Source organism: Tursiops truncatus, chromosome 11, assembly GCF_011762595.2.
Source record: "Tursiops truncatus isolate mTurTru1 chromosome 11, mTurTru1.mat.Y, whole genome shotgun sequence".
NCBI lineage: Eukaryota > Metazoa > Chordata > Mammalia > Artiodactyla > Delphinidae > Tursiops > Tursiops truncatus.
In genome coordinates, this window is record NC_047044.1 from 42546523 (window position 1) to 42572987 (window position 26465).

A 26465-nucleotide genomic window follows, 5' to 3' on the forward strand; every position below is an offset into this window, starting at 1 on the left:
CTAAGTGGGTTTTTTTCCTTCCATTTTTATTGAGATATAATTGACACACAGCACTGTGTAAGTTTCAGGTGTACAGCATAATACATCATGAAATGATTAACACAATTAGTTTAGTGAACATCCATTATCTCATATAGATATAAAAACAAAATTTTTCCCTTGTGATGAGAACTCAAGATTTACTCTCTTAACAATTTCAGATATAACATACAGCAGTAGTGTAATATTAATCATTTGGACATCATCCCTAGTACTTATCTTATAACTGGAAGTTTGTACCTTTTAACCACCTTCATCCAATCCCCCCCTGCCCCCACCCTCATAACCACAAATCTGATCTCTTTTTCTATGAGTATTTTTGTTTTCGTTGTTTTTTGAAGTCTAATTGACCTACAACACTACTATGTTAGTTCCTGATGAACAACATAGTGATTCAATATTTCCATACATTACAAAATAATCAGCACAACAGGTTTAGTTACCATTTGTCTCCATACAAAGATATTACATTATTGTTGACTGTACTTCCCAAATTTCATTCCCCTGGCTCACTTATTTTGTAACTGGAAGTTTGTACCTCTTAATTTCCCTCACCTATTTCACTCATCCTCCCCTCCCACTCCTCTCTGGCAATCACCTGTTTGTTCTCTTTATCTATGACTCTGTTTCTGTTTGATTATGTTTGTTGTTTTCTGGACTCCATATATAAGTGAAATCATATGGTATTTGTCTTTCTCTGTCTGACTTATTTCACTTAGCATAATACCTTCTAGGTCCATCCATGTTGTTGCAAATAGCAAGATTTCATTCCTTTTTATGGCTGAGTAATAACCCATTGTATATATAGTGCAGATACCTTTTTGAATTAGTGTTTTTTTTGTTTTTTTTCTTTTGGAAAAATACCCAGAAGTGGAATTGCTGCCACTGGAATGTATACTCCCTTGTTTCTATGAGTTTGACTTTTTTTTTCAGATTCCACATATAAGTGATACCATGCAATATTTATCTTTGTCTGGATTATTTCACTTAGCACAATGCCTTCAAGTTCCATCCCAGTTGTTGCAAATAGCAGGATTTCCTTCTTTTCTCATGGCTGAACAATATTCCATTGTATATATACACACCACTTCCTCTTTGTCCATTCGTCCATCGATGGGCACTTAGGTTGCTTCCATATCTTGGCTATTGTGAATAATGCTGCAGTGAACACAGGAGTGCAGACATCTCTGTGATATCCTGTTGTCATTTCCTTTGTTTTTATACCTAAGAGTGGAATTGCTGGATCATATGGTAGTTCTTTTTTAAATTTTTTAAGGAATCCTCCACACTGATTTCCATAGTGGTTGTACGAATATACATTCCCAACAACAATGCACAAATCTTCCCTTTTCTCTATATCCTCACCAATGTTTGTTTTCTCCTGTCTTTTTTGGTGATAGACATTCTAATGGGTATGAAGTGATACCTTATTGTGGTTTTAATTTGCATTTCCCAGATGATTAGTCATGTTGAGCACCTTTTTATGTACCTGTTGGCTAAAGCTATAAAATTCTTACAAGAAACAAAGGGGAAAAGCTTCATGACATTGGATTTGGTGATAATTTCTTAGATATGTCACCAAAAGCACAGGCAACAAGATAAAAAAAATAGATAATTAGACTTAATTACAATTAAAAACTTTTGTGTATCAAAGGACACTATTAACAGAATGAAAGGCAACCTATGGAGGGGAGAAAACATCTGAAGATCATATATTTGACAAGGGATTTTATCCAGAATATATAAAGAATTCCTTCAACTCAGCTAACCAAAAGACCCTAACCACCTGACCAAAAAATGACCAAAGAACTTGTGCAAACATTTCTACAAAGAAGACATACAAATGGCCAATAAACACCTGAAAATATGCTCAACATAACTAATCATTAGGGAAATGAAAATCAAAACCATAATGACATACCACTTCACACCCATTAAAACAAGTGTTGGCAAGGATGTGGAGAAATTGAAACCCTGTGCATTGCTGGTAGGAATGCGAAATGTGCAGCCACTATGGGAAACAGAATGTCAGTTCTTCAAAAAATTAAGCATAGAATTTGTACATGTTTTTGCAATTCCATTTCTGGGTATATACCTAGTAAAGGTGAAAGCAGGGAATCGAACAGATATTTATTCACGTACCTATGTCCACAGCAGCATTATTCACGATAACCAAAATGTGGAAGAAACTCAACCATCCATGGAGAGATAAATGGATAAACAAAATGTGGTATATACATAAAGTGGAATATTATTCAGCCTTTAAGAGGATGGAAATTCTTTTTTAAAACATTTTTTAAAATTAATTTTTTTTTGGCTGTATTGGGTCTTTTTTGCTGTGCGGGCTTTCTCTAGTTGTGGAGAGCAGGGGCTACTCTTCATGCAGTACACAGGCTTCTCATCGCAGTGGCTTCTCTTGTTGCGGAGCACAGGCTCTAGGCGTGCAGGCTCAGTAGTTGTGGCACATGGGCTTAGTTGCTCCATGGCATGTGGGATCTTCCTGGACCAGGGCTCAAACCCATATTCCCTGTGTTGGCAGGTGGATTTTTAACCACTGCACCATCAAGGAAGTCCCAGAATGAAACCTTGAAGACATCATGCTAAGTGAAACAATCCAGTCACAAAGAGAAACACTTATGATTCTTATATGATGTACCTGGAGTAGTCAAATTTATGAGACCGAAAGTAGAATGGTAGTAGCCAGCAGAAAGAAGGGAATGGGGAGTTAGTGTTTAATGGGTGCAGAGTTTCTATTGGGTAGGATGAAAATGTTCTGGAGATGAATGGTGGTGATGATTGCACAACAATGTGAATGTATTTAATGTCATAGAACTGTACACTTAAAGATGGTTAAAATGGTAAATTTTATGTTATGTATATTTTACAATAAAAAAACCCAATAAATTTTTTAGTTTAAAAATTGTTTTGAGTTTAAAAACAAGGTAGAACAAAAATACTAGGTGACGACAACAACAGCATGGACATGGGCAGAAGACAAACAATTTATGTGTTGTAATATCTTTTTAATATTTAGAAGGAGGTTATAGATGTTGATTAACTTTGGACTTTGTAAAGTATATACATTAAAATGTTAAGCATAACCAGTAAATAATAAAGATAAAATGTATGATTTCCAAACCTGTCAAGGAAAAGTTCTAAGTAGACCATACTATTATGATAGACTATACTATTTACAGTTATTATTTACATCTTAGTAAAATCCATGGGAAAAATATATACAAATTTTTAGAAAGAAGAGAAGGATAAAAGTTAGAGTGCAGCTTTAAACTGTACCCAAAACATTATTCCTTCAAAAATGTTCACATATTAAGATATATATTGAGGGGACACAATATTATGCTTTATATTATTCTCTACGCTTTATGTTTGAAATAAAAATTTTAGACATTAGGAATACAAAACCTATAAAAAGTTGAATTAAAAATATTTTGTGTTTACTCATTATCAGGAGGAACGCTAATCTTCAAACTTGGAAGAAATCGAATTAATCACAAAGGGTGGGAAATACATAGATATAACTCTCAAATATCCTCAAATTCTAATTAAACTCAAAAGATTAAAATTGGCTTGGATAAAACTATCTTCAGCAAATACAATGCTAGTATTGATATATTTCTATAAGAAAATATATAAACAGAAGAGGAAACTTACTGAGAATTCAAAAGGTAAAGAAAATGAACAAAATACGTACAAAATATGTCCAATCAAAATAACATTTTAAAATTAACATTAAAGCAAAGTTCCCTTTTATAATTTATTAGTTTAGCAAGTGACTGAAAATACCCAAGCCAGTCAGATGTGGTATGTCCAGTCACATGTATGTATGGTATGTCACATGTGCAGTCCAGTAAATTAGTTCACGTGTCTGGCGTACATTGTCATGTGCGTGCATCCTCTACAAGTGGTTGTGCTTTGTGTAGCTTACTAATGAAGACCTGATGGAATTGAGGCCCAGAGAATGGACAAAGAGAGACTAGAGGAAGAAGAAGTAACTGAAGAACAGAAGAGATTCAAGACGCAGGAAATGGCAAGGGGATTTTCTTTATTTGAGGAGGCACTGTTCGTTTCTAAGGCACAGGACCTGAACGTAGTATGGTACACAAAGGTTGCAGCAGCCATTCAGAATGCAATCCAGTGCTACCATGTCATCTATGACAAGAAAAAAAGAGCTACTACCCAGACATCACTGGATTGCTTTTTCAAGAGGGTAGATAGAATTGAATCCAGCAAGGAACCAGAACCTGTGCCATCAACTACAGGTGTTAGTGAAATTGCAGCTTGCCCTCCATCTCCTATTGCTGACAATCCTTCAGCTCTGTCATCTCCCACCTCCTCTGCCCCCTCCAGTCAGTAACTCTTCTTGCCTGTTCACTGGATGCCAGCCCCTGTATGCCAGCTATTGTACCGTACTACTGTGCTTTTCAAGGTACTATACAGTAAGGTTAAAAATGTTTTATTTGGGGGCTTCCCTCGTGGTGCAGTGGTTGAGAATCTGCCTGCTAATGCAGGGGACACGGGTTCGAGCTCTGGTCTGGGATGATCCCACATGCCGTGGAGCAACTAGGCCCGTGAGACATAACTACTGAGCCTGCGCATCTGGAGCCTGTGCTCCGCAACAAGAGAGGCCGCGATAATGAGAGGCCTGCGCACCGCGAAGAAGAGTGGCCCCCGCTTGCCACAACTAGAGAAAGCCCTTGTGCAGAAACAAAGACCCAACAGAGCAAAAATAAATTAATTAATTAATAAACTCCTACCCCCAACATCTTAAAAAAAAAGTTTTATTTTTTGTGTTTTATGTATTATTTGTGTGAAAAGTATTATAAACCTATTACAGTATAGTACTATATAGCCGCTTGTGTTAGTCGGGTACCTAGGCTAACTTTGTTGGACTTTGGAACAAATTGGACTTAAGAACGCACTCTAGGAACTGAACTCGTTCGTATGTAGGGGACTTACTGTACTTCTACACTGCTGATATTTGCTTAATTTGGCACAGTCCTTCAGTATAGCAATTGCTACGTATCGTATAAATAAAAAAATCACATACTTTATTTGTCACATTTCTGGAATTTTTCCTAAGGAACTAATCCAGAAGGAAGAAAAGACATATCTAGGGAGACAGTCCTTGCAATATTTACAACATAAATTGGAAGGTCCTAATTGCCCGATACATTTTGCATTCATTTTTAATGACAATCATGAAGACTCTATAGCACCAGGGGAACAGCTAACGAGACATTACAAAGAAATACGGGGGAAAAAATGGGAAAGAAGCAAGAACTATTTTGTAAGGGAATGCAAAATCAGGGCCGGGTCTAGGACGAGGTGAATGAAACACCCTCTAGGGAGCAAAATTTAGGCTGGATACCAAAAAACTCAATAATCAAGATAAAAAATATTTTAAAAAGGCAAAATTAGTGTGAAAACATCCATGATAAAAATTCAAAATTTTAAATAAGAACAGAATCTGACCTTTTATTTGCATTATCCTGAGAGTGCCTCACTTGCCTCTCCCAAATTCAAGCTCAAAGATCCTGTCTTTGTTTAAAGTGATTTTGTTTCATCAATAATACTTTTGCATTGATTTTTAAATTTAAAAAATTACATTAAACTATCATTTTCTCGAATTAAAGCTCCCTTAAATTTTGCACCTCTGGTGAGTACCTCTACTCACCCTAGTCCAAGCCCTGTGCAAACCCTTGGTAATAACTATGCGTTTGAGTGACAGTGGTTTTTATTTCTTGAACATATAAACTTCACGTGTATTTTAAAACCCAAACTCTAAGCGCGGTTGTCCGCGATCCTTAAGGCTCAGAGACCCAGACTCTCCGCGGCCGAGGGGGAGGTCCTGACAGGGGCTGTTGGAGGTTTGGGCAACCGCCTTAGGGCCTCACCATGAAGCGCAAGTTAGCCCCTCGGGGGATGACGCTGCCCCGGAGCTCATTGTGGAGGTTCACGTACTCATTGATAAACGTTACGTCCTCTTCGTGTGGCAAAGAATGCGCGTTTAAACCGGAACCCAGCAGTAGTAGCCAGAACTCACAAAGCCACACCTCCCAAACAACCGTCTGCGCCAGACGAAGCCTTTGGGCGCACCACTCCCGGGCGAAGCGCCTCGGGGTCTCCATCGTTCACTGGCCGTGGCCAGGCCAGTGCGCACGCGCCGGCCCGCCCCAGCGAACTGCCAATCAACGGGGAGGGGCGGTGCAGGCACGTCTGGCCCCGCCTCCCCGCGAACGGAGAGAAAAGGATGAAGGGAAACCAGAGTGAGGGAAGGCTCGTGAAAGCTGTCTGCAGAACAAACCACAACAGAGGCTTGAGTTAAATGAGTGCAAGCTTTTCACTAAACTAATGTAGTTAAATATCCAGAGTCGATTTCTGACACCAGATGATGTGTCATCGTTTATTAATGTGTCAACTGCCCAGTAAATGCCAATTGCTGAATAAGTAACATGTCTGAGGAACCTTCTAATTCTTCTGTGACACCGATGAAAATTCAACCAAAAAAAAAATCCTTACTTGTTAAGTTGGGAGTTTAATGCAAGATCTTCCTTTTATTTTCCTCCTGGACAGAAGAATATCCTCTTTTAGGCCAACTTCCTCACTGAGATTTTCTCAATGTTTTAATGATCATTTGTGGGAAACCGCAGGATAAATGGGAAAAGTGGAAAGCTCAGCAGGTAGGGGGTAGACTAGGGATCATCAAATTCTCATAAAGTTAAAATATTTTCATTTTTTTCTTTCACCAGCATGTCTGGAATATCAATATTCATCTTCTCTGACAAATTGTCATGTTAACAGTAGGTAAGAACTCATTTTTTTTTTTTTGGTTTTCATTTCTTTCAGACAAAAATGGCTAGTATCCTAGAAGATTTTGGCCCGGTTTCTTTAGCTTCAAGTATTTGGCTCAAGAAAACTTGCTTTGAAGAATGTAAGCTGTAGGCACAAAATAAAAACACATATTCGTTTTGGGGTACATATTTGCATATCACATATTGTGCTGGATAGCATTAAGGAGATATTCAGAATCATTGACACAGGAACAGAATTTTGCCACAAAGAGAGCATTGCAACTGCTTGACCAAAAAAAATCTAAAAATAAATGTGCTTTTAAAGATTATCTATGGTGTACACAATTGAAAGCAGTAGACCTCATAAGATGGTTTCATTCATGCCTTAATTCTTTTAATAAATATGTATTACCAGGTAGTGTGTTAGGTGGATGAGAAAGGCCAGTGGACAAGACACAAACCCTGCTTCCAAGTAGCTTACAGTCTAGAGAACTAGCAAATCGGTGACTTTATACCATGGATAAATATAAAGCCAAAGTGTTATGGCATAATGTGTGGGGCAACTAACACCCTTTCTGAGGACCACGTAGGCCTGTTTGGGGAGTGTGACATCGAGAAAGTGAAGCACACAAGTTAAAGAGTGCATTCTAAACAAAGAAAAAAGCATGTAGTATGCTAGGAGATCAAAAAAGGCTAAAAGTGCTTTAGTATGACCAGAGCGTATTGCGGGGGGTCAAGGTGGCAAGTGCTGAAAGATGGAATTCCTTTATTATGTTGGTACTGTTGTTAGACTATGAAAACTGCTATATTAAAGCACAAGATAAATACAATAATCCAGACTTAGATTAGGAAGAAATTTTAGCCTTTTATTCATCCCACTGTATTAGACATATCTGACACATCACTGACAGGTGATCACCATATCCTCTGCTTAAATAATTATGTTAGCAGGGAAGTCACTATCTCTTAGGCAGCCCATTCCATTGCTGGACATCTTACTCATTAATTTAATAAGTATTTCTTTAGGACCTCTATGTGTCAGACCCATGCTAGGTGTTAGAGCTACAGATTTTCAGCAAATTAGATTCGTAGTCTATCCACATGAAGCTTTTAGTTAAAGGTGATACAAATCATCAAATAACTATAATACAGAGTAATAAGTGCTATTTTAAAATTTAAAAAATTCTTGCTGTGTGTCAGGAGCTATTTTGTTTGTTTTCTATTGTGGTAAAATATACATAAAATTTACCATTTTAACCATTTTTAGTGGAAAATTCAGTGTCAATTACATTCACTGTGTTGTTTCCAGAACTATCAGGTGAGATTTTAAATGTTTGGAAAATATCAACTCATTTAAATCATAAAACCCTTAAGAAACAGATATTATGTTTAAAATTTTTATTGAAGTATAGTTGATTTACAATGTTGTGTTTAATTTCTGCTGTTCAGCAAAGTGACTCAGTTATATTTATATATAAATATTCTTTTTCATGTTCTTTTCCATCATGGTTTATTACAGGATATTAAATATAATTCTCTGTGCTATACAGTAGGACCTTGTTGTTTATCCATCCTATATATGTTTGCCTCTGCTAATCCCAAGCTCCCAATCCTCTTCTCCCACACCTCTCCATCCCCTTGGCAACCACAAGTCTGTTCTCTATATCTGTGAGTCTGTTTCTGTTTCATAGATATGTTCATTTGCGTCGTATTTCACATTCCACATATAAGTAATATCATATGGTATTTGTCTTTCTCTTTCTGACTTACTTTGCTTAGTATGATAATCTCTAGGTCCATCCATGTTGCTGCAAATGGCTTTATTTCATTCTTTCTAATGGCTGAGTTATATTCCATTGTATATATATATACCACATCTTCTTTATCCATTCATCTGTTGATGGACAATTAGGTTGTTTCCATGTCCTGGCTCTTGTAAATAGTGCTGCTATAAACATAGGGTGCATGTATCTTTTCAAATTAGAGTTTTATCTGGATATATGTCCAGGAGTGGGACTGCTGGATAATATGGCTACTCTATTTTTAGTTTTTGAGGAATCTCCATACTGTTTTCCATAGTGGCTGCACCAATATACATTACCACCAACAGTGTAAGAAGGTTCCCTTTCTCCACACCCTCTCTAGCATTTATTATTTGTAGACAATTATTATTATAATGATGGCCATTCTGACTGGTGTGAGATGGTACCTCATTGTTAAGAAACAGATATTATTATTATCTCCATTATACAGATGGAAAAGCTAAGAAAAAGCAAAGTAAAGTAATTTGTCTAAAGTCACCCAGCCAGTAGGTGTTAGAGCTGGTTTTCAAACTCAGGTGACTAATACAGGAGTATACAGGAACAGGAAATGAAGACGTCTAGTTTGGTTTGTGTAGAAAGAGGCCAAGCTTGCTGAAGATGTTTTGAAAACGTTCAACCTTTCAGATCTGTCAGTGAATTAGTTGGCTGACATCATGTACTTCATACAAAAAATAGTGCTAGGTTCTTCATGACAGTTTTTTTTTTTCTTAAATTCCATATATAGGTGTTAGCATACGGTATTTGTCTCTCTCTTTCTGACTTACTTCACTCTGTATGACAGACTCTAGGTCCATCCACCTCACTACAAATAACTCAATTTCATTTCTTTTTTGGATGAGTAATATTCCATTGTATATATGTGCCACATCTTCTTTATCCATTCATCTGTTGATGGACACTAAGGTTGCTTCCATAACCTGGCTACTGTAAATAGGGCTGTAATAAACATTGTGGTACATGACTCTTTTGGAATTATGGTTTTCGCAGTGTGTATGCCCAGTAGTGGGATTGCTGGGTCATATGGTAGTTCTATTTGTAGTTTTTTAAGGAACCTCCATACTGTTCTCCATAGTGGCTGTATCAATGTACATTCCCACCAACAGTGCAAGAGGCTTCCCTTTTCTCCACACCCTCTCCAGTATTTATTGTTTCTAGATTTTTTTTAATGAAAGCCATTCTGACTGGTGTGAGGTGATACCCCATTGTAGTTTTGATTTGCATTTCTGTAATGATTACTGATGTTGAGCATTCTTTCATGTGTTTGTTGGCAGTCTGTATATCTTCTTTGGAGAAATGTCTATTTAGGTCTTCTGCCCATTTTTGGATTGGGCTGTTTTATTGACATTGACCTGCAGGAGCTGCTTGTATATTTTGGAGATTAAACTTTTGTCAGTTGCTTCATTTGCAACTATTTTCTCCTGTTCTGAGGGTTGTCTTTTCATCTGGTTTATGGTTTCCTTTACTATGCAAAAGCTTTTAAGTTTCATTAGGTCCCATTTGTTTATTTTTGTTTTTATTTCCATTTCTCTAGGAGATGGGTCAAAAAGGATCTTGCTGTGATTTATGTCAAAGAGTGTTCCTCCTTGAGTTTTATAGTGTCTGGCCTTATATTTAGGTCTTTAAAACGTTTTGAGTTTATTTTGTGTATGGTGTTAGGGAGTATTCTAATTTCATTCTTTTACATGTAGCTGTCCAGTTTTCCCAGCACCACTTATTGAAAAGACTCTCTTTTCTCCATTGTATATCCTTGCCTCCTTTGTCATAGATTAGTTGACCATATGTGCGTGGGTTTATCTCTGGGCTCTCTATCCTGTTCCATTGATCTATATTTCTGTTTTTGTGCCAGTACCATATTGTCTTGATTACTGTAGCTTTGTAGTATAGTCTGAAGTCAGGGAGTCTGATTCCTCCAGCTCTGTTTTTTTCCCTCAAGACTGCTTTGGCTATTTGGGGTCTTTTGTGTCTCCATACAAATTTTAAGATTTTTTTATTCTAGTTCTGTAAAAAATGCCACTGGTAATTTGATAGGGATTGGATTCAATCTGTAGATTGATTTGGGTAGTAAGGTCATTTTCATAATATTGATTCTTCCAATCCAAGAACATGGTACATCTCTCCATCTGTTTGTATCATCTTTAATTTCTTTCATCAGTGTCTTATAGTTTTCTGCATACAGGTCTTTTGTCTCCCTAGGTAGGTTTATTCCTAGGTATTTTATTCTGTTTGTTGCAATGATAAATGGGAGTGTTTCCTTAATTTCTCTTTCAGATTTTTCATCATTAGTGTATAGGAATGAAAGACATTTCTGTGCATTAATTTTGTATCCTGAAACTTTACCAAATTCATTGATTAGCTCTAGTAGTTTTCTGGTGGCATCTTTAGGGTTCTCTATGTATAGTATCATGTCATTGGCAAACAGTGACAGTTTTCTTCTTCTTTCCCAATTTGTATTCCTTTTATTTCTTTTTCTTCTCTGATTGCTGTGGCTAAAACTTCTAAAACTACGTTGAATAATAGTGGTGAAAGCGGACATCCTTGTCTCGTTCCTGATCTTAGAGGAAATGCTTTCAGTTTTTCACTATTGAGAACGATGTTTGCTGTGGGTTTGTCATATATGGCCTTTATTATGTTGAGGTAAGTTCCCTCTATGCCTAATTTATGGAGGGTTTTTATCATAAATGAATGTTGAATTTTGTCAAAAGCTTTTTCTGCATCTATTGAGATGATCATATGGTTTTTCGTCTTCAATTTGTTAGTATGGTGTATCACATTGATTGATTTGCGTATATTGAAGAATCCTTGCATCACTGGGATAAATCCCACTTGATCATGGTGTATGATCCATTTAATGTGTTGTTTGAGTCTGTTTGCTAGTATTTTGTTGAGGATTTTTGCATCTATATTCATCAGTGATATTGGTCTGTAAGTTTCTTTTTTTTGTAGTGTCTTTGTCTGGTTTTGGTATCAGGGTGACGGTGGCCTCGTAGAATGAGTTTTGGAGTGTTCCTTCCTCTGCAATTTTTTGGAAGAGTTTGAGAGGGATGGGTGTTAGCTCTTCTCTAAATGTTTGATAGAGTTCACCTGTGAAGCCATCTGGTCCTGGACTTTTGTTTGTTGCAAGACTTTTAACCACAGTTTCAATTTCATTACTTGTGATTGGTCTGTTCATATTTTCTATTTCTTTCTGGTTCAATCTTGGAAGGTTTCTTTCTTTCTAAGAATTTGTCCATTTCTTCCAGGTTGTCCATTTTATTGGCATAGAGTTGCTTGTAGTAGTCTCTTAGGATGCTTTGTATCTCTGCGGTGTCTGTTGTAACTTCTCCTTTTTCCTTTCTAAGTTTATTGATTTGAGTTGTCTCCCTCTTTTTCTTGATGAGTCTGGCTAATGGTTTGTCAATTTTGTTTATCTTCTCAAAGAACCATCTTTTAGTTTTATTGATCTTTGCTATTGTTTTCTTACTTTCTATTTCATTTATTTCTGCTCTGGTCTTTATGATTTCTTTCCTTCTGCTAACTTTGGGTTTTGTTTGTTCTTCTTTCTCTAGTTCCTTTAGGTGTAACGTTAGATTGCTTATTTGAGATTTTTCTTGTTTCTTGAGGTAGGCTTGTATAGCTGTAAACTTCCCTCTTAGAATTGCTTTTGCTGCATCCCATAGGTTTTGGATCATCATGTTTTCATTGTCATTTGTCTCTCGGTATTTTTTTATTTCCTCTTTGATTTTTTTAGTGATCTCTTGGTTATTTAGTAACGTATTGTTTAGCCTCCATGTGTTTGTGTTTTTTACGTTCTTTTCCCTGTAATTGATTTCTAATCTCATAGCGTTGTGGTCAGAAAAGATGCTTGAGACGATTTCAATTTTCTTATATTTACTGAGGCTTGAATTGTGACCCAAGATGTGATCTATCCTGGAGAATGTTCCATGCTCACTTGAGAAGAAAGTGTAATCTGCTGTTTTTGGATGGAATGTCCTACAAATATCAATTAAATCTATCTGGTCTATTGTTTCATTTAAAGCGTGTGTTTCCTTATTAATTTTCTGTTTGGATGATCTGTCCGTTGGTGTAAGTGAGGTGTTAAAGTCCCCCACTAGTATTGTGTTACTGTCAATTTCCTCTTTTAGAGCTGTTAGCAGTTGCCTTATGTATTGAGGTGCTCCTATGTTGGGTGCATATATATTTATAATTGTTATATCTTCTTCTTGGATCGATCCCTTTATCATTATGTAGTGTCCTTCCTTGTATCTTGTAACATTCTTTATTTTAAAGTCTATTTTATCTGATATGAGTATTGCTACTCCAGCTTTCTTTTGATTTCCATTTGCATGGAATATCTTTTTCCATCCCCTCACTTTCAGTCTGTATGTGTCTCTAGGTCTGAAGTGGGTCTCTTGTAGACAGCATATATATGGCTCTTGTTTTTGTATCCATTCAGCAAGCCTGTGTCTTTTGGTTGGAGCATTTAATCCATTCACATTTAAGGTAATTATCGATATGTATGTTCCTATGACCATTTTCTTAATTGTTTTGGGTTTGTTTTTGTAAGTCCTTTTCTTCTGTTGTGTTTCCCACTTAGAGAAGTTCCGTTAGCATTTGTTGTAGAGCTGGTTTGGTGGTGCTGAATTCTCTAGCTTTTGTTTGTCTGTAAAACTTTTGATTTCTCCATCGAATCTGAATGAGATCCTTGCCGGGTAGAGTAACCTTGGTTGTAGGTTCTTCCCTTTCATCACTTTAAGTATATTATGCCACTCCCTTCTGGCTTGTAGAGTTTCTGCTGAGAAATCAGCTGTTAATCTTATGGGAGTTCCCTTGTGTTACTTGTCATTTTTCCCTTGTTGCTTTCAATAATTTTTCTTTGTCTTTAATTTTTGCCAATTTGATTACTATGTGTCTCGGTGTGTTTCTCCTTGGGTTTATCCTGCATGGGACTTGCTGTGCTTCCTGGACTTGGATGGCTATTTCCTTTCCCATGTTAGGGAAGTTTTTGACCATAATCTCTTCAGATATTTTCTGGGTCCTTTCTCTCTCTCTTCTCCTTCTGGGACCCCTGTAATGCGAATGTTGTTGCGCTTAATGTTGTCCCAGAGGTCTCTTAGGCTGTCTTCATTTCTTTTCATTCTTTTTTCTGTATTCTGTTCTGCAGCAGTGAATTCCACCATTCTGTCTTCCAGGTCACTTATCTGTTCTTCTGCCTCAGTTATTCTGCTATTGATTCCTTCTAGTGTATTTTTCATTTTAGTTATTGTATTGTTCATCTCTGTTTGTTTGTTCTTCAATTCTTCTAGATCTTTGTTAAACATTTCTTGCATTTTCTTGATCTTTGCCTCCATTCTTTTTCTGAGGTCCTGGATCATCTTCACTATCATTTTTCTGAATTCTTTTTCTGGAAGATTGCCTATCTCCATTTCATTTAGTTGTTTTTCTGGGGTTTTATCTTGTTCCTTCATCTGGTACATAGCCCTCTGCCTTTTCATCTTGTCTGTCTTTCTGTGAATGTGGTTTTTGTTCCACAGGCTGCAGGATTGTAGTTCTTCTTGCTTCTGCTGTCTGCCCTCTGGTGGATGAGGCTATCGAAGTATATATCTTTATATAGATGTTTTAGTGGTTGCTATAGGTATTATATAATATATAAGTGTAACTTATTACAAACTATTGGTGTCAGCATTTTACCAGTTTGAATGAAGTGTAGAAATATTACTTCCATTTAGGTCCCTTTGCCACTCACTCCACCAATAATACAATTGTCTTAAATATTTCTTCTGTATCAAGAACCTACATATGTTCTATAACCAATATAATATAACCAATATAACCATAACCTATGTTATAATTTTTGCTTTAACTCTCAAACATAATTTAGAAAAGATAAGGGAATAGTTTTTTATGTTTACTCATAGTTTTACTCTTTGCCTTGTGTTTTCTTCATTCCTGATGTTCCAAGAATCCTTGATTTATCATTATCTTACTATTTTAAGATCTTTGTTTAGCTATTCTTTTAGAGTGGGTCTGATTATGACAAATCATCTTAGTTTTTCTGAATCTGAGAATGTCTTAATTTCAATCTTCATTCCTAAAGCATATTTTCTCTATGTAGTATTCTTAGTTGACTCTTTTTTGAAATTGAAATTAAAGTTGAAAATGTTGTGCCACTTTCTCTGGCATCCTTGGATTTGGTTGAGAAATTTGATGACACTGAAATTGTTGTTCTCCTATAGGTAATGTATTGTTTCTCTCCAGTTACTTTTAAGCTTTTTTGTCTTAGGGTCTCTGAAGTTTGATTATGATGTATGTTGGCATGAATTTCTTTGGGGTTATCATATTCGGCTTTTACTCAGAATTGTTTATATCTTTATCTAAATTTTGGAAGTTCTCAGCCACTATTTCTTAGAATATTTTTTCTGGCCCTCCCCATCTTTCTCAATTCCTTCTGGGACTCCAATGACATGAATATTAGATATAATATTTTGTTATTGTCTCATAGATCCCTGATGTTCTGTTCATTTTTCTTTTCAGTCCATTTTCTCTCTGTTGTTCAGATTTGGTAATTCCTACTGTTCTATTTTCAAGTTCACCGGTCTTTTCCTTTCCCATTTTCATTGCTCATCCAGTGAATTTTTAATATTGGTTTGTCTATATTTTAGTTCTAAAGTTTCCATTTGAATCTGTAACTTCCATTTCCTAGCTGAGACTTTATTTTTTTTCATTTCTCTTAAGCATTTTTGTAATAGCTCCTTGAAGCATTTTTATGATTTTTTTGATATCTTTTTTAATTGAAGTATAGTTGATTACACTGTTTCAGGTGTACAGCAAAGTTATATATGTGTATGTATATATTCTTTTTATGATGTCTACTTTAAAATCCTTGTCAGATAATCCTAACACCTGTGCCATTTGGGTGTTGACATCTGTTGCCTTTTCTCATTCACATCGAGATTTTCCTGGTTCTTGGTATGTGACTGATTTTTTAAATTGTATCCTTGACATTTTGCGTATTATATTATGAGATTCTAGATCTTAGTCAATCTTCCAGTTTTAGCAGGTCTTCACTGACATTGCTCCAGTGGGGGTCAGTCCTACTTATCACTGGTTGGTGGGCAAAAGTCCAGGATCCCTATTCACTTTTATTAACCCTGCTGTGGGGAGGGTTATCTTGTTACCACTGGAAGGAGATGGACATCCAGGCTCCCCCTTTGCTTCTGCTGACATCATCTTATGGGGAGAGAAAGGGGTACCTTGTTATGACCAGGCGGGAATGAAAGTCTAAGCTCCCCACTTGACCTCTGCTGACACCCCAGGTGAGGAAGGGGTATCTATTGCCTCAGATGAGGCTGGAAGTCCTGTTTCCCCATATGGCCTCCATTGACACTGTTGGGGGGGTGTTGTTGTGAGGTGCACTTCATTACTGCTGGGTGGTAGTGAACATGTATGCTCCATGCTTGGCCTCCTCTGACACCACCCTGGCTGGGAGGGCGAGGGGCACCTCATTACTGCCTGGTGGGGGCTGGAAGTCTCCTCACTCTCCTCTGACACATCACTGGTGGAGAGGTGATGGGAGGGGTGCTTCATAAGTGTCAGGCAAGGATGATGGTCTAAGTCCTCCACTTGGCCTTTGTTGAAAAGGATAAGAGGCTTGTTTTTTCCTCATGTTGTTTGTCCAGAAGAGGATGTTTACTGTAAAAAATAAAACGAACAAAAAACATTTCTGCCTTACTAGGCTGTCCCTTTCCTTATTCTCTGGCAAGAGAGGGCAGGCTTTTCTTGAGGCTTTTGTTTCCGTCATCCATTGACATTTCTGGATTTCAGGCTTCTTTAGTACCCAGTCCAGGATTTACAAGAGTCAAAAAGGAAATCCAGGGAACTCACCTTGTGTCATTCCTTGAGTCTTGGAGTCTCTAGAGGATGTCTGCTTCCTTTTCTCCAACTTTAAGTCTTCTGATATTTGTTTTATATAGAATATCCAAGGTTTTTAGCTATACTTAATGGGGGGAGTAGGGCAAATGGATCTACTCCATCTTGTTGGGAAGGTAATTTTTTAAAGTTTTTGCTCATTGTATTTCCCATTCCTATCTCCACAACTCTAAAAGAAGGCATTCCTAATAGATAGATAGATTCCCTATAATCCCTTGACTCAAGAATTTTGGCCTGGCAGAAAGCTTGAGCAGCTAAAAATAAAGGCTGCTACCAGTATCGGAATCGTAGCCTTGAGCATACAAAAAGATCTCAGAGGGAATGGTAGGACATTGGACTCGGAAGGTAGTGTATCTAATATTGTTCTTCCAGCCTTTGTCATGATTTCTGTGGCATAGGACTACCATGGAAGCAGTAGCATGTCCAACCTGGAAGGACAATGTCACTGGCATCCCAGTGGTCACTAGTTTGGAAGGATAATAATGATCATTGACTTGATTCCTAAAGATGCTTCCTTTATCTTTTGGAACAAAGACTTCAGATTTTGTGTGTGTGTGTAACAATGGGGGAAGATAAGTCCAAAAATGTTAAAGATAGCATTTTTAACTCCCTTTTCAATGTGAGGACTAAAAATTACACTGAAGTTGATTTAATGAAAACAAATAAATGCCATTATGTTTCCATTTTAGGATTGTAGGTTTAAATTCATGCTATTAACCTCATTGGTTAATTTCCTATATTCTTTTTTTGTCATTTTAATAACTAATTTTCTTTCAAACTGCAAAAATTGTCGTATCAAAAATTTTGTTTTCAGTATCCAAGAGAGACTTCAGTAGTTTTCAGAGGATGGTACATAATTTACTCTTCTGAAAAATGAATAGACTGCGTGATGAGTTCTGATATACCAACCTCCACCAAAAATTATATGAACTTGAAACAGGTAAAATACCAGAAAGACAGAGCCTCCATTTTTTTCTCACAGATACAATTCAGAACCAAACCAAGAAATCAACAACAGCAAAGAAATGTTTTCAACCAGTTCTTTTCACCTAATATATTCCTAGCTATAGTTTTTATGCAATTCATTTCTTTTCCAAGGTATCTCAGCATAGCTATAGTCTCTAGAAAACTTTACCTCCCATTAAGCCTGTGAGAATCCTAGTCTTTTGCCTGGATCATTGGGAGATTTCTCTGCTTTAAAAAGGAAAAATGATTAGCTTTAATCTGGTATATATTTTAAAAGAAAAAATATAAATTAAAGTACAGTTCTACCATGAAATAGCTTGTACCAAGTCATCCTCTATCCAAAGCATGGTACAAAAGAAAACTATTCTGTCATTCTAATTAAGATCTAGAATTATTACTATCCAAATGGTAAAGACTATGGTCTTGAAAAAGTAAGAATTAATATCCGATGGCTAAGGAATTATATTTATTCAAAACATGTATTTCAAGCCAGTTCAAACATACACAAGATGTACAAATTATAATTCCCTAGATGTATGTATAACTAAAAACATATATTTGCATTTTAAAATTCCCAAGGAGTCTATAATTATAGCTCATTTGTTTTGATTGAACAATGTAATTAAAAATTTTTTTAGAAAAAAAATTTAACGACCTCTCAGATCTGGCAATGCTTTCACTTAAAACGTAATTGCTATTAAGTCTCTGGCCCTAAGGGAAAATTTTTATTGAGCAGTATTCTGGCTTAACTTGTAAATGGAAGAAGTTGACTTACTTATAGACATAAATCTCTTTAAAAAGCCTAATCACTTGTCTTATGCCTAGTAACTAATAATTCAAGTACATTCTAGAAGCTCTTGTAATCACAAACACTCATATTATGAATGACATCTATATAACAAGTTTCTCTACAGAAGGAAGAAGAAAAAAACCTACCAAGAAATTCTTCAAAATAGAAACTAAATACAAAGATATTTATAATAGTTTCATCTGATGGAGAGTTCCCACACTACTTTTGTTTATTTATTTATTTTTTTTTTGCGGTACGCGGGCCTGTCACTGTTGTGGCCTCTCCCGTTGCAGAGCACAGGCTCCGGACGCACAGGCTCAGAGGCCATGGCTCACGGGCCCAGCCGCTCCGTGGCATGTGGGATCTTCCCAGACCGGGGCACGAACCCGCGTCCCCTGCATCGGCAGGTGGACTCTCAACCACTGCGCCACCAGGGAAGCCCCCCACACACTACTTTTTAAGGATATGCTCAGATAATCATGATGCTTCTGCTTATGCTGTGGCAAGAAACAATATATTGTGCATAGGGTTGAGAGCAGGAGGATGTTGGGATGTATCATATGCTACTGAAGAATTTATTCTATATACAGAGAGGATAAAAAAAAAGTTCAGCAATAAAAATATATAGCATAATAGTCACTATTCAAAATTCCTGAAAGGAATATACTAAATAATGCAAATGACAAAAATAATACTTTAAAATGGATTTATTGAGGTATAATTAATATAGAAAAAAACTGTGCATATTAAATGTGTACAATTTGATGAGTTTGGACATATGCAAACACTCATGATACCATCACCACAATCAAGGTAACAGACATAATCAACACTTCCCAGTATTTACTTGTATCCCTTTGTGTGTGTGTGCTTTTTTTAAATTAATTTATTTATTTTCTATTTGTTTTTGTTTGTTTGTTTGTTTTTGCAGTACGCGGGCCTGTCACTGTTGTGGCCTCTCCCGTTGCGGAGCACAGGCTCCGGACGCGCAGGCTCAGCGGCCATGACTCACAGGCCCAGCCGCTCCGCGGCATGTGGGATCTTCCCGGACCCGGGCATGAACCCGTGTCCCCTGCATCGGCAGGCGGACTCTCAACCACTGCGCCATTTGGCTGCTTTGGGTCTTTGTTGCTGCGCGTGGGCTTTCTCTAGTTGCAGTGAGCGGGGGCTACTCTTTGTTGCGGTGCATGGGCTTCTCTCTGTGGTGGCTTCTCTTTTTGCGGAGCACGGCTCTAGGCACGCGGGCTTCAGTAGTTGTGGCTCACAGGCTCTGGAGCCCAGGCTCAGTAGTTGTGGCACACTGGCTTAGTTGCTCCGTGGCATGTGGGATCTTCCCAGACCAGGGCTCGAACCCACATCCCCTGCATTGGCAGGAGGACTCTCAACCACTGTGCCACCAGAGAAGTCCCTCCCTTTGTGTTTTGTTTGTTTTTATGGTAAAAACACTTAACAAATGAGATCTACCTTCTTCACAAATTTTGAAGTGCACCATATCTTATTGTTAACAATTGGCACCATGCTATTTGGCAGATCTCTAGAACTTATTCATCTAATGTAACTGAAACTTTGTACCCTTTGAATAACAATTCCCCGATTTTTCCACCTCCAAGACCCTGGCAACCACTACTGTATTCTTTGCTTCTATGAGTTTGACTATTTTAGATGCATCCAATAGCTGGAATCATACAGTATTTGTCATTCTGTGACTGGTTTATTTCACTTAGCATAATGTCCTTCAGATTCTTCCATGTTGCCACAAATGGCAGGATTTCCTTCTTTTTTTAAGGCTGAATAATATTCCATTGTAATGTATATACAACATTTTCTTTATCCAGTCTTCTTTTGATGGACCCTTGGGTTGTTCCTATATCTTGGCTAATGCAAATAGTGGTGCAATGAACGTGGAAGTGCAGATATCTCTTCAAGATCCTGAGTTTTCAATTTTTTTTTGGATAGATACCCAGAAGTGGGATTTCTGGATCATATCATAGTTCTATTTTTTAATTTCTTGAGGAAGCTCCATACTTTTTTCCATAGCTGCAGCACAATTTTACATTCCCACTAACAGTGTACCATGGTTCCAATTTCTCCACAACCTCACCAAAACTTACCTTAAAATTTATTTGTGTTATAATTAGTTACCACCAGCATAACAAACATTTGCAGTTAAGAATAACAACAATCTGGGGCTTCCCTGGTGGCGCAGTGGTTGAGAGTCCGCCTGCCAATGCAGGGGACACGGGTTCGTGCCCCGGTCCGGAAAGATCCCACATGCCGCGGAGCGGCTGCGCCTGTGAGCCATGGCCGCTGAGCCTGCGCGTCCGGAGCTTGTGCTCTGCGACGGGAGAGGCCACAGCGGTGAGAGGCCCGCGTACCGCAAAAAAAAAAAAAAAAAAAAAAAAAAAGAATAACAACAATCTGAATGAGTCATTAATTTAATAAAAAATGGGGATGAAAAGAAAGCAAAAGGATGCTAAACCTTTTACATTAGAATAGCAAGAGGATCAGTAGATACCCTCCTATTCTTCACATTGGTAAAGCAATTATCCAATGAATGACCTTGGGAGCTCTTGTTATACTGCCTGTCACTGAGCTAGCTGAGTTTGGGGGCACTCCTTTGCCCCAGCCAGAGAGGCTGAATCCTAACTCATTTTCTCTACAACCTGTGTTAAGTATGAAATTAAACTTTGTTTCATTAAGCCACTGAGATTTCAGGGTTTATTTCATACCAGGGCTCAGCCTAGCCTCTTGTAAAACTTATTGCTGGAAGTGCAGTGCAGCCATAATAAAAATCCAAGCTCATACCTCTTGAGACCTAGGTAGGAAGGATCCCTGCTCTGGGTCCAGACTATATAGAACATCACATATTACAAACACACACACACACACACACACACACACACACTTTATTTTAAAATGAGGAGAAAGATTCTCCTCATTATAGCCTTAGCACGGGTTCAATGAGACCCGCAACACTGAATGTCTGCATCTTTTGCCACATGTTTTTAAAGCAAAAGGCATCTGTATCTGAATGGTAAAAAGGATTGCGAATATTGTTGCTGATGACACTGGAGACAGACACTGCTTCAGAGTCCAAGAAAGATTTGAACCATGGAAGCTCTTAGGTTAAGAGAAAAGCTCAACTTGTCAAATCTTTCATTTCAGCATGAAAGCAGTAGATTCATGCATAATATAACATTATTTAGAAGTACTACTGAAGATCTGTTTCCTCACTTCTCTCTTCATATTCCCATTTCAGGGATAAGGAGACTTTTTGCAATGGTAACAAGTTTCTATTACTGTTAAGTAGGGATAAATGTAGTTGTTTATGTCACCTAAGTGAAGCATGACATCAGTTCTTCACATTGGCCAGTAGATGGATATGAGCACTAGAATAGCAAATAATCTTATACTTATAAAAATATTTAAGAAGACAATGAAATTTTCCAAAAACTTAAAAAAATATTTAAAATACTAAAATTGATGACCATTCATTATAACTTTAACCCTAACCCTAACCCTGTAGTTACAGTTATAACTATAAAATTATAGCTATAATTTTAATGGACAGTTTTGATTATTTTAGAAGAAATGGAAATTTAGTTAAGAACATCAATGAAAATGAGCAAAATTATCCTGACCGAATCCAAATCTGAGCAGATTAGATGAAATCCCTGAAACCACATATTCTTTTTTTTTTTTCTTTTTTGCAGTACGCGGGCCTCTCACTGCTGTGGCCTCTCCTGTTGCGGAGCACAGGCTCCGGACGCGCAGGCTCAGCGGCCATGGCTCACAGGCCTAGCCGCTCCGCGGCACGTGGGATCTTCCTGGACCGGGGCATGAACCCATGTCCCCTGCATCGGCAGGCGGACTCCCAACCACTGCGCCACCAGGGAAGCCCCACATATTCTTTACTAAATAAAAATCTACTGAGCCAACAATGAGACTATATGTGAGCTTCCATTTTTTTTACTTCTTCTAGCCCACAAATGTTAGTGGCAAGCTTGCCTTAGCTATGTGGTAGAGTTTACCAGTTAGTTGGCGAGCAGTGAGGAAACTTATGTCAGAGTAGTGATGGCAATCCATGTGATTCAGAGCCAAAATATCTGAAAAAATGTGATCTATTACTCAGGAGGCAGATCATGAGTCCATTGAACTTGAAGCTCTAAGCAGAGGTTGGAAAACAGATAATTAATAGTATTTGTAGGTTGTAGTGTGGGTTCAAGAAGATATTATAAAAGTATTTAAAACACTGGCCAGTTTGGAAGCAGAAAGAGAGAATCAAGAAATGTGGGGCTTTTGAGAAATGGAAAAGGAGCTGCTTCTATATAAAAGGCTTTGAGAGACCAATGTTGTAAAACTTTCATGTGATTAAAAGCCTCAGGGCAAAGAGAAGATGAAGTATGTGATTCCAAGGAAATCCTCTTAATTGATTAAAAATTGCCTCAGCAAATGGAACAGATTAAGACTGTACCCATTTCTCCAAAATTCATGTTTCAAGGTAACTGGCATTAAGATGAAAAAGAAAAGTGCCAGGGTGAGAAAACAAAGAAATAAAGATTTGAAAATTTCTCCAAACTATACTTTAAGCATGGGTATTGGTACTTGGAACTGACTGGAGGCATATAGCTGAAAGACCTTCAGAGTTTTGGAGAGAGGTGTATTCCCAAAGATACTGTAAACCTGTTATGAAAAAGCAATGAATGCAAGATATTTTAATGACTCTTAGACCTTAAACTTCTGTGGGCAGAAAGCAGTCTGAGAAGGCTGTGTAGCCCTCAAAGATGGCATATTTCCCAAGGCCCCCTTCAGACTGGTCCAAGGAGAATGAGGGATAAGGAAGAACATTTTTTTTTTTTTTTTTTTTTTTTGCGGTACGCGGGCCTCTCACTGTTGTGGCCTCTCCTCTTGCGGAGCACAGGCTCTGTACGCACAGGCTCAGCGGCCATGGCTCACTGGCCTAGCCGCTCCGCGGCATGTGGAATCCTCTCAGACCAGGGGCACGAACCCGTGTCCCCTGCATCCGCAGGCGGACTCTCTACCACTGCGCCACCAGGGAAGCCCTGGAAAGGGTTACTTTAAATGTATAAGGATAGGATAGCATTCCAAAGCCTTGATGCTATTTAATATATAACCTACAGTTTGAAGATTTCAAACTATTTTAGAAATTTTGAACTGATGAATTGATGTCAGGCAGATCACTCAAAAGTTTGTAATTCAGTTGGTAATTACAAAGAAAGAGGAAGGAGATTAAAGATATGGGCTTGACAGATGAAGAGGAAACCTGGGAAATTTTAAAAAACTAAGATTTTATTTGTAACATTTAGGTTATTTTCATGCTGATAAAGTGAACCATTATTTTCCTATGTATAAAATGCAACACTTTCACCACACAGTGGTGCTATTGTTCTGGTACATTTTACATGTGATTTTGTATATAACCCCCTTTACTAAGAGCATTCTATTTTTGAAAGCCTTTTGTCAGTCATACTTATGATCTGGTTGCATAGTCACATCCCTTATGTCAGTTATATCAACTTTAATTTTCTTACCGGAAAGACAATCGCAACTTGATACATTTGTGCATAGGAATAATTAGTTTCCATCTCTCTTCTTCTTAAACAGATGTGCTAAAAGAACAGCTATGTAAAAGAGGTGTTCATATTTTGACTGGATTGAGAAAATACCTTCAACAATTGGACAAGGAAGGAAATGGACTTTTAGATAAGGCAGATTTCACAGGGAGATCAGCTCGGTGCTTTGTGACCACCTGGAGGGGTGGGATAGGGGGGACGGGAGGGAGGGAGACGCAAGAGGGAAGAGATATGGGAACATATGTATATGTATAACTGATTCACTTTGTTATAAAGCAGAAACTAACACACTATTGTAAAGCAATTATACTCCAATAAAGATGTAAAACAAAACAAAAAAAGTATTTCACTTAGAAGTGTCCAAAAATGTATGTACCACAGATAATTCTCTGCAGTGAATGACATAATATTCTTCAGTGGTCTTATTCACTTTTCTACTGAAATTTTAGTAGTTCATTTGTCTCCTTCTTTATGCCTCGTTATCAGTGTTAAGCCATCAGGCAAGTCCTGCTGATTTTTTAAATGTCAACATTTATCCCTCCCTCATATACTTATTAAGAGCCTAATAAGTGGGCATTGTTCTAAACTCTGAGAAGACATACTCTGTACTCTTAAGGTCTTCATAAGTAAAGGAAAGAAAAATATAAATGATTACAAAACAACATGATAAGTGTTAAATAGAGAATGCTTTCAGAACATGTGAGATAAATTGCAAGCCAGGTTAAGGAGAAGGAAGTTCATAGGATTTCTGGGAGAAGGAAGTTCATAGGATTCCTGGAGGTGGGTATGTGTCAGAGCTGAGTTTTGAAGGATGAGGAGGAATGAAGCAGACAAGAGGGTAGGAGGAGCGTGGATCCGACAATAGCTACTTCAGGAAAGGGAGAAGCTCATGTGAAGGCTTCCAGGGGAGAGGGAATGCGGCAGGTTCCAGGAATTGCCCCAGAGGTTTCACCCCTACCTTTCCCTCTGCTGTGAGTAATCTTCCACCAGACCTTTGCATGGCTGAATTTTCTCATCATTCAGGTTTTCTCTGCTAAGAACACTACACTGACACCTCCATCTAAAGGAGCATCCCATCTGATCCCTGATCCTCTCCATACCATTTATCTATTTTGTTTTCTTTATACCACTTTGTAGATATTCTCTGGCTCTGCCTGCAGTAGAATGGAAGTTCCATCAGGGCAGAGACCAAGGTGCTTCTTGTTTCCTGCTCTATTTCTAATACCTCGAATAGAACCTGGCGTTTGGCAGGTGCTGAATAAATAGACGATGCATGAGTTGAAATAGATAGATAGGTGGAAGGAAGGAAAGGAGAAGAATGGAGAGAAATAAGCCTAGCAGGGTCCATTACATTAAAGCTTTGCACGCTATGCTCAGAAGTTTGGATTTTCTCCTGAGTGTATATGAATTTGAAACATGTCTACCTCAAGGGTTTTAGATAAGGCATTCTCTTGCATTGTTCTCTTTTGCTTCAAATCGTCTTGTCACAAGATATAGTACATTTTGTGGGAGGAACACTGGAAATTGAATTTATGAGATCAAGGTTCAAGTTCTAGCCTTAACATTTGAAATGTGTGATCTTAAATAGGCCTTTTCACTTTTCTGACAGACAGACTCTGCTGGAGCAATCCAGAGATAATAATTATAGTCAGAGTTGCTTTGAAACTCAAATGAGAAAATTACATGCTTTATCAATTGTAAACTTCTGTGCTAGTATGGTATTGCTTATCATTGCTGTGCCATACCTGTCTTGTGTTTTTTTTTTTTTTTTTTTTTTTTTTTTTTTTTTTTTTTTTGCGGTACGCGGGCCTCTCACTGTTGTGGCCTCTCCCGTTGCGGAGCACAGGCTCCGGATGCTCAGGCTCAGCGGCCATGGCTCACGGGCCCAGCCGCTCCGCGGCACGTGGGATCTTCCCGGACCGGGGCACGAACCCGCGTCCCCTGCATCGGCAGGCGGACTCTCAATCACTGCGCCACCAGGGAAGCCCCTGTCTTGTGTTTTTTACAATGTTTAACCTTATGGCCCACCTAGTGACACACACTAGGGATTATCTAACTTCATCTCTTCCTTGCATTAATAATAATAATAATAGTAATAAAATAGCAATAGAAAATTAGAAAGATGTGGTGTCTTATACCCTGTTTTTTCTTTTCCTCTATAATATCACTGGAGACTGCCCATGCAATGAGAAGCAAAAACAAGAACATAAGAATCACCAATCTGGGTCTAATTCTGGCACTAGTTTGGGGGAAGGCAATGTCATTCTTACTAATTTGAAATTTTAAAAAATTGGTATGCCCCCTAAATAGCCTAATTTATATAGAGATACTATCAATAAATATACCTTAGTTTTGTTTCAACTGAATTATCATTTTCCATCCTGCACCATATTTTAGAAAGAGTTATATAAATTTGTTGCAACTTTTGGTAAATTATTCAATTCTTGAAAAATGTTTCTTTTAAGCTTCTAGCATTATCTTTTAATTCTAGTATCCCTTGAGTTGGGTGAGCAAATTCATCTTCTATCCATATTAC

At 37.7% G+C, this 26465-nt stretch overlaps 2 protein-coding genes across 2 annotated transcripts in view; one reads left to right on the plus strand and one right to left on the minus strand.

Annotated features, from left to right (window-relative positions):
• The window catches only part of GLIPR1L2 (GLIPR1 like 2), a gene marked incomplete at its 3' end in the record, with an annotated part of 31185 nt that extends 24973 nt beyond the window's left edge, over nucleotides 1–6212 (minus strand). Inside the window, exon 1 of the mRNA XM_033865634.2 lies at nucleotides 5955–6212. Within this exon, the coding sequence (XP_033721525.2) occupies nucleotides 5955–6188 (234 nt within the window). The remainder of the gene's footprint in view (nucleotides 1–5954) is intronic.
• Nucleotides 6213–7401: 1189 nt separating this feature from the next.
• Nucleotides 7402–26465, plus strand: part of CAPS2 (calcyphosine 2) — a 31636-nt gene continuing 12572 nt past the window's right edge. The window contains 3 exon segments of the mRNA XM_073789217.1: nucleotides 7402–7483; nucleotides 23961–24081; nucleotides 24264–24297. Of these exon segments, the coding sequence (XP_073645318.1) occupies nucleotides 7402–7483; nucleotides 23961–24081; nucleotides 24264–24297 (237 nt within the window).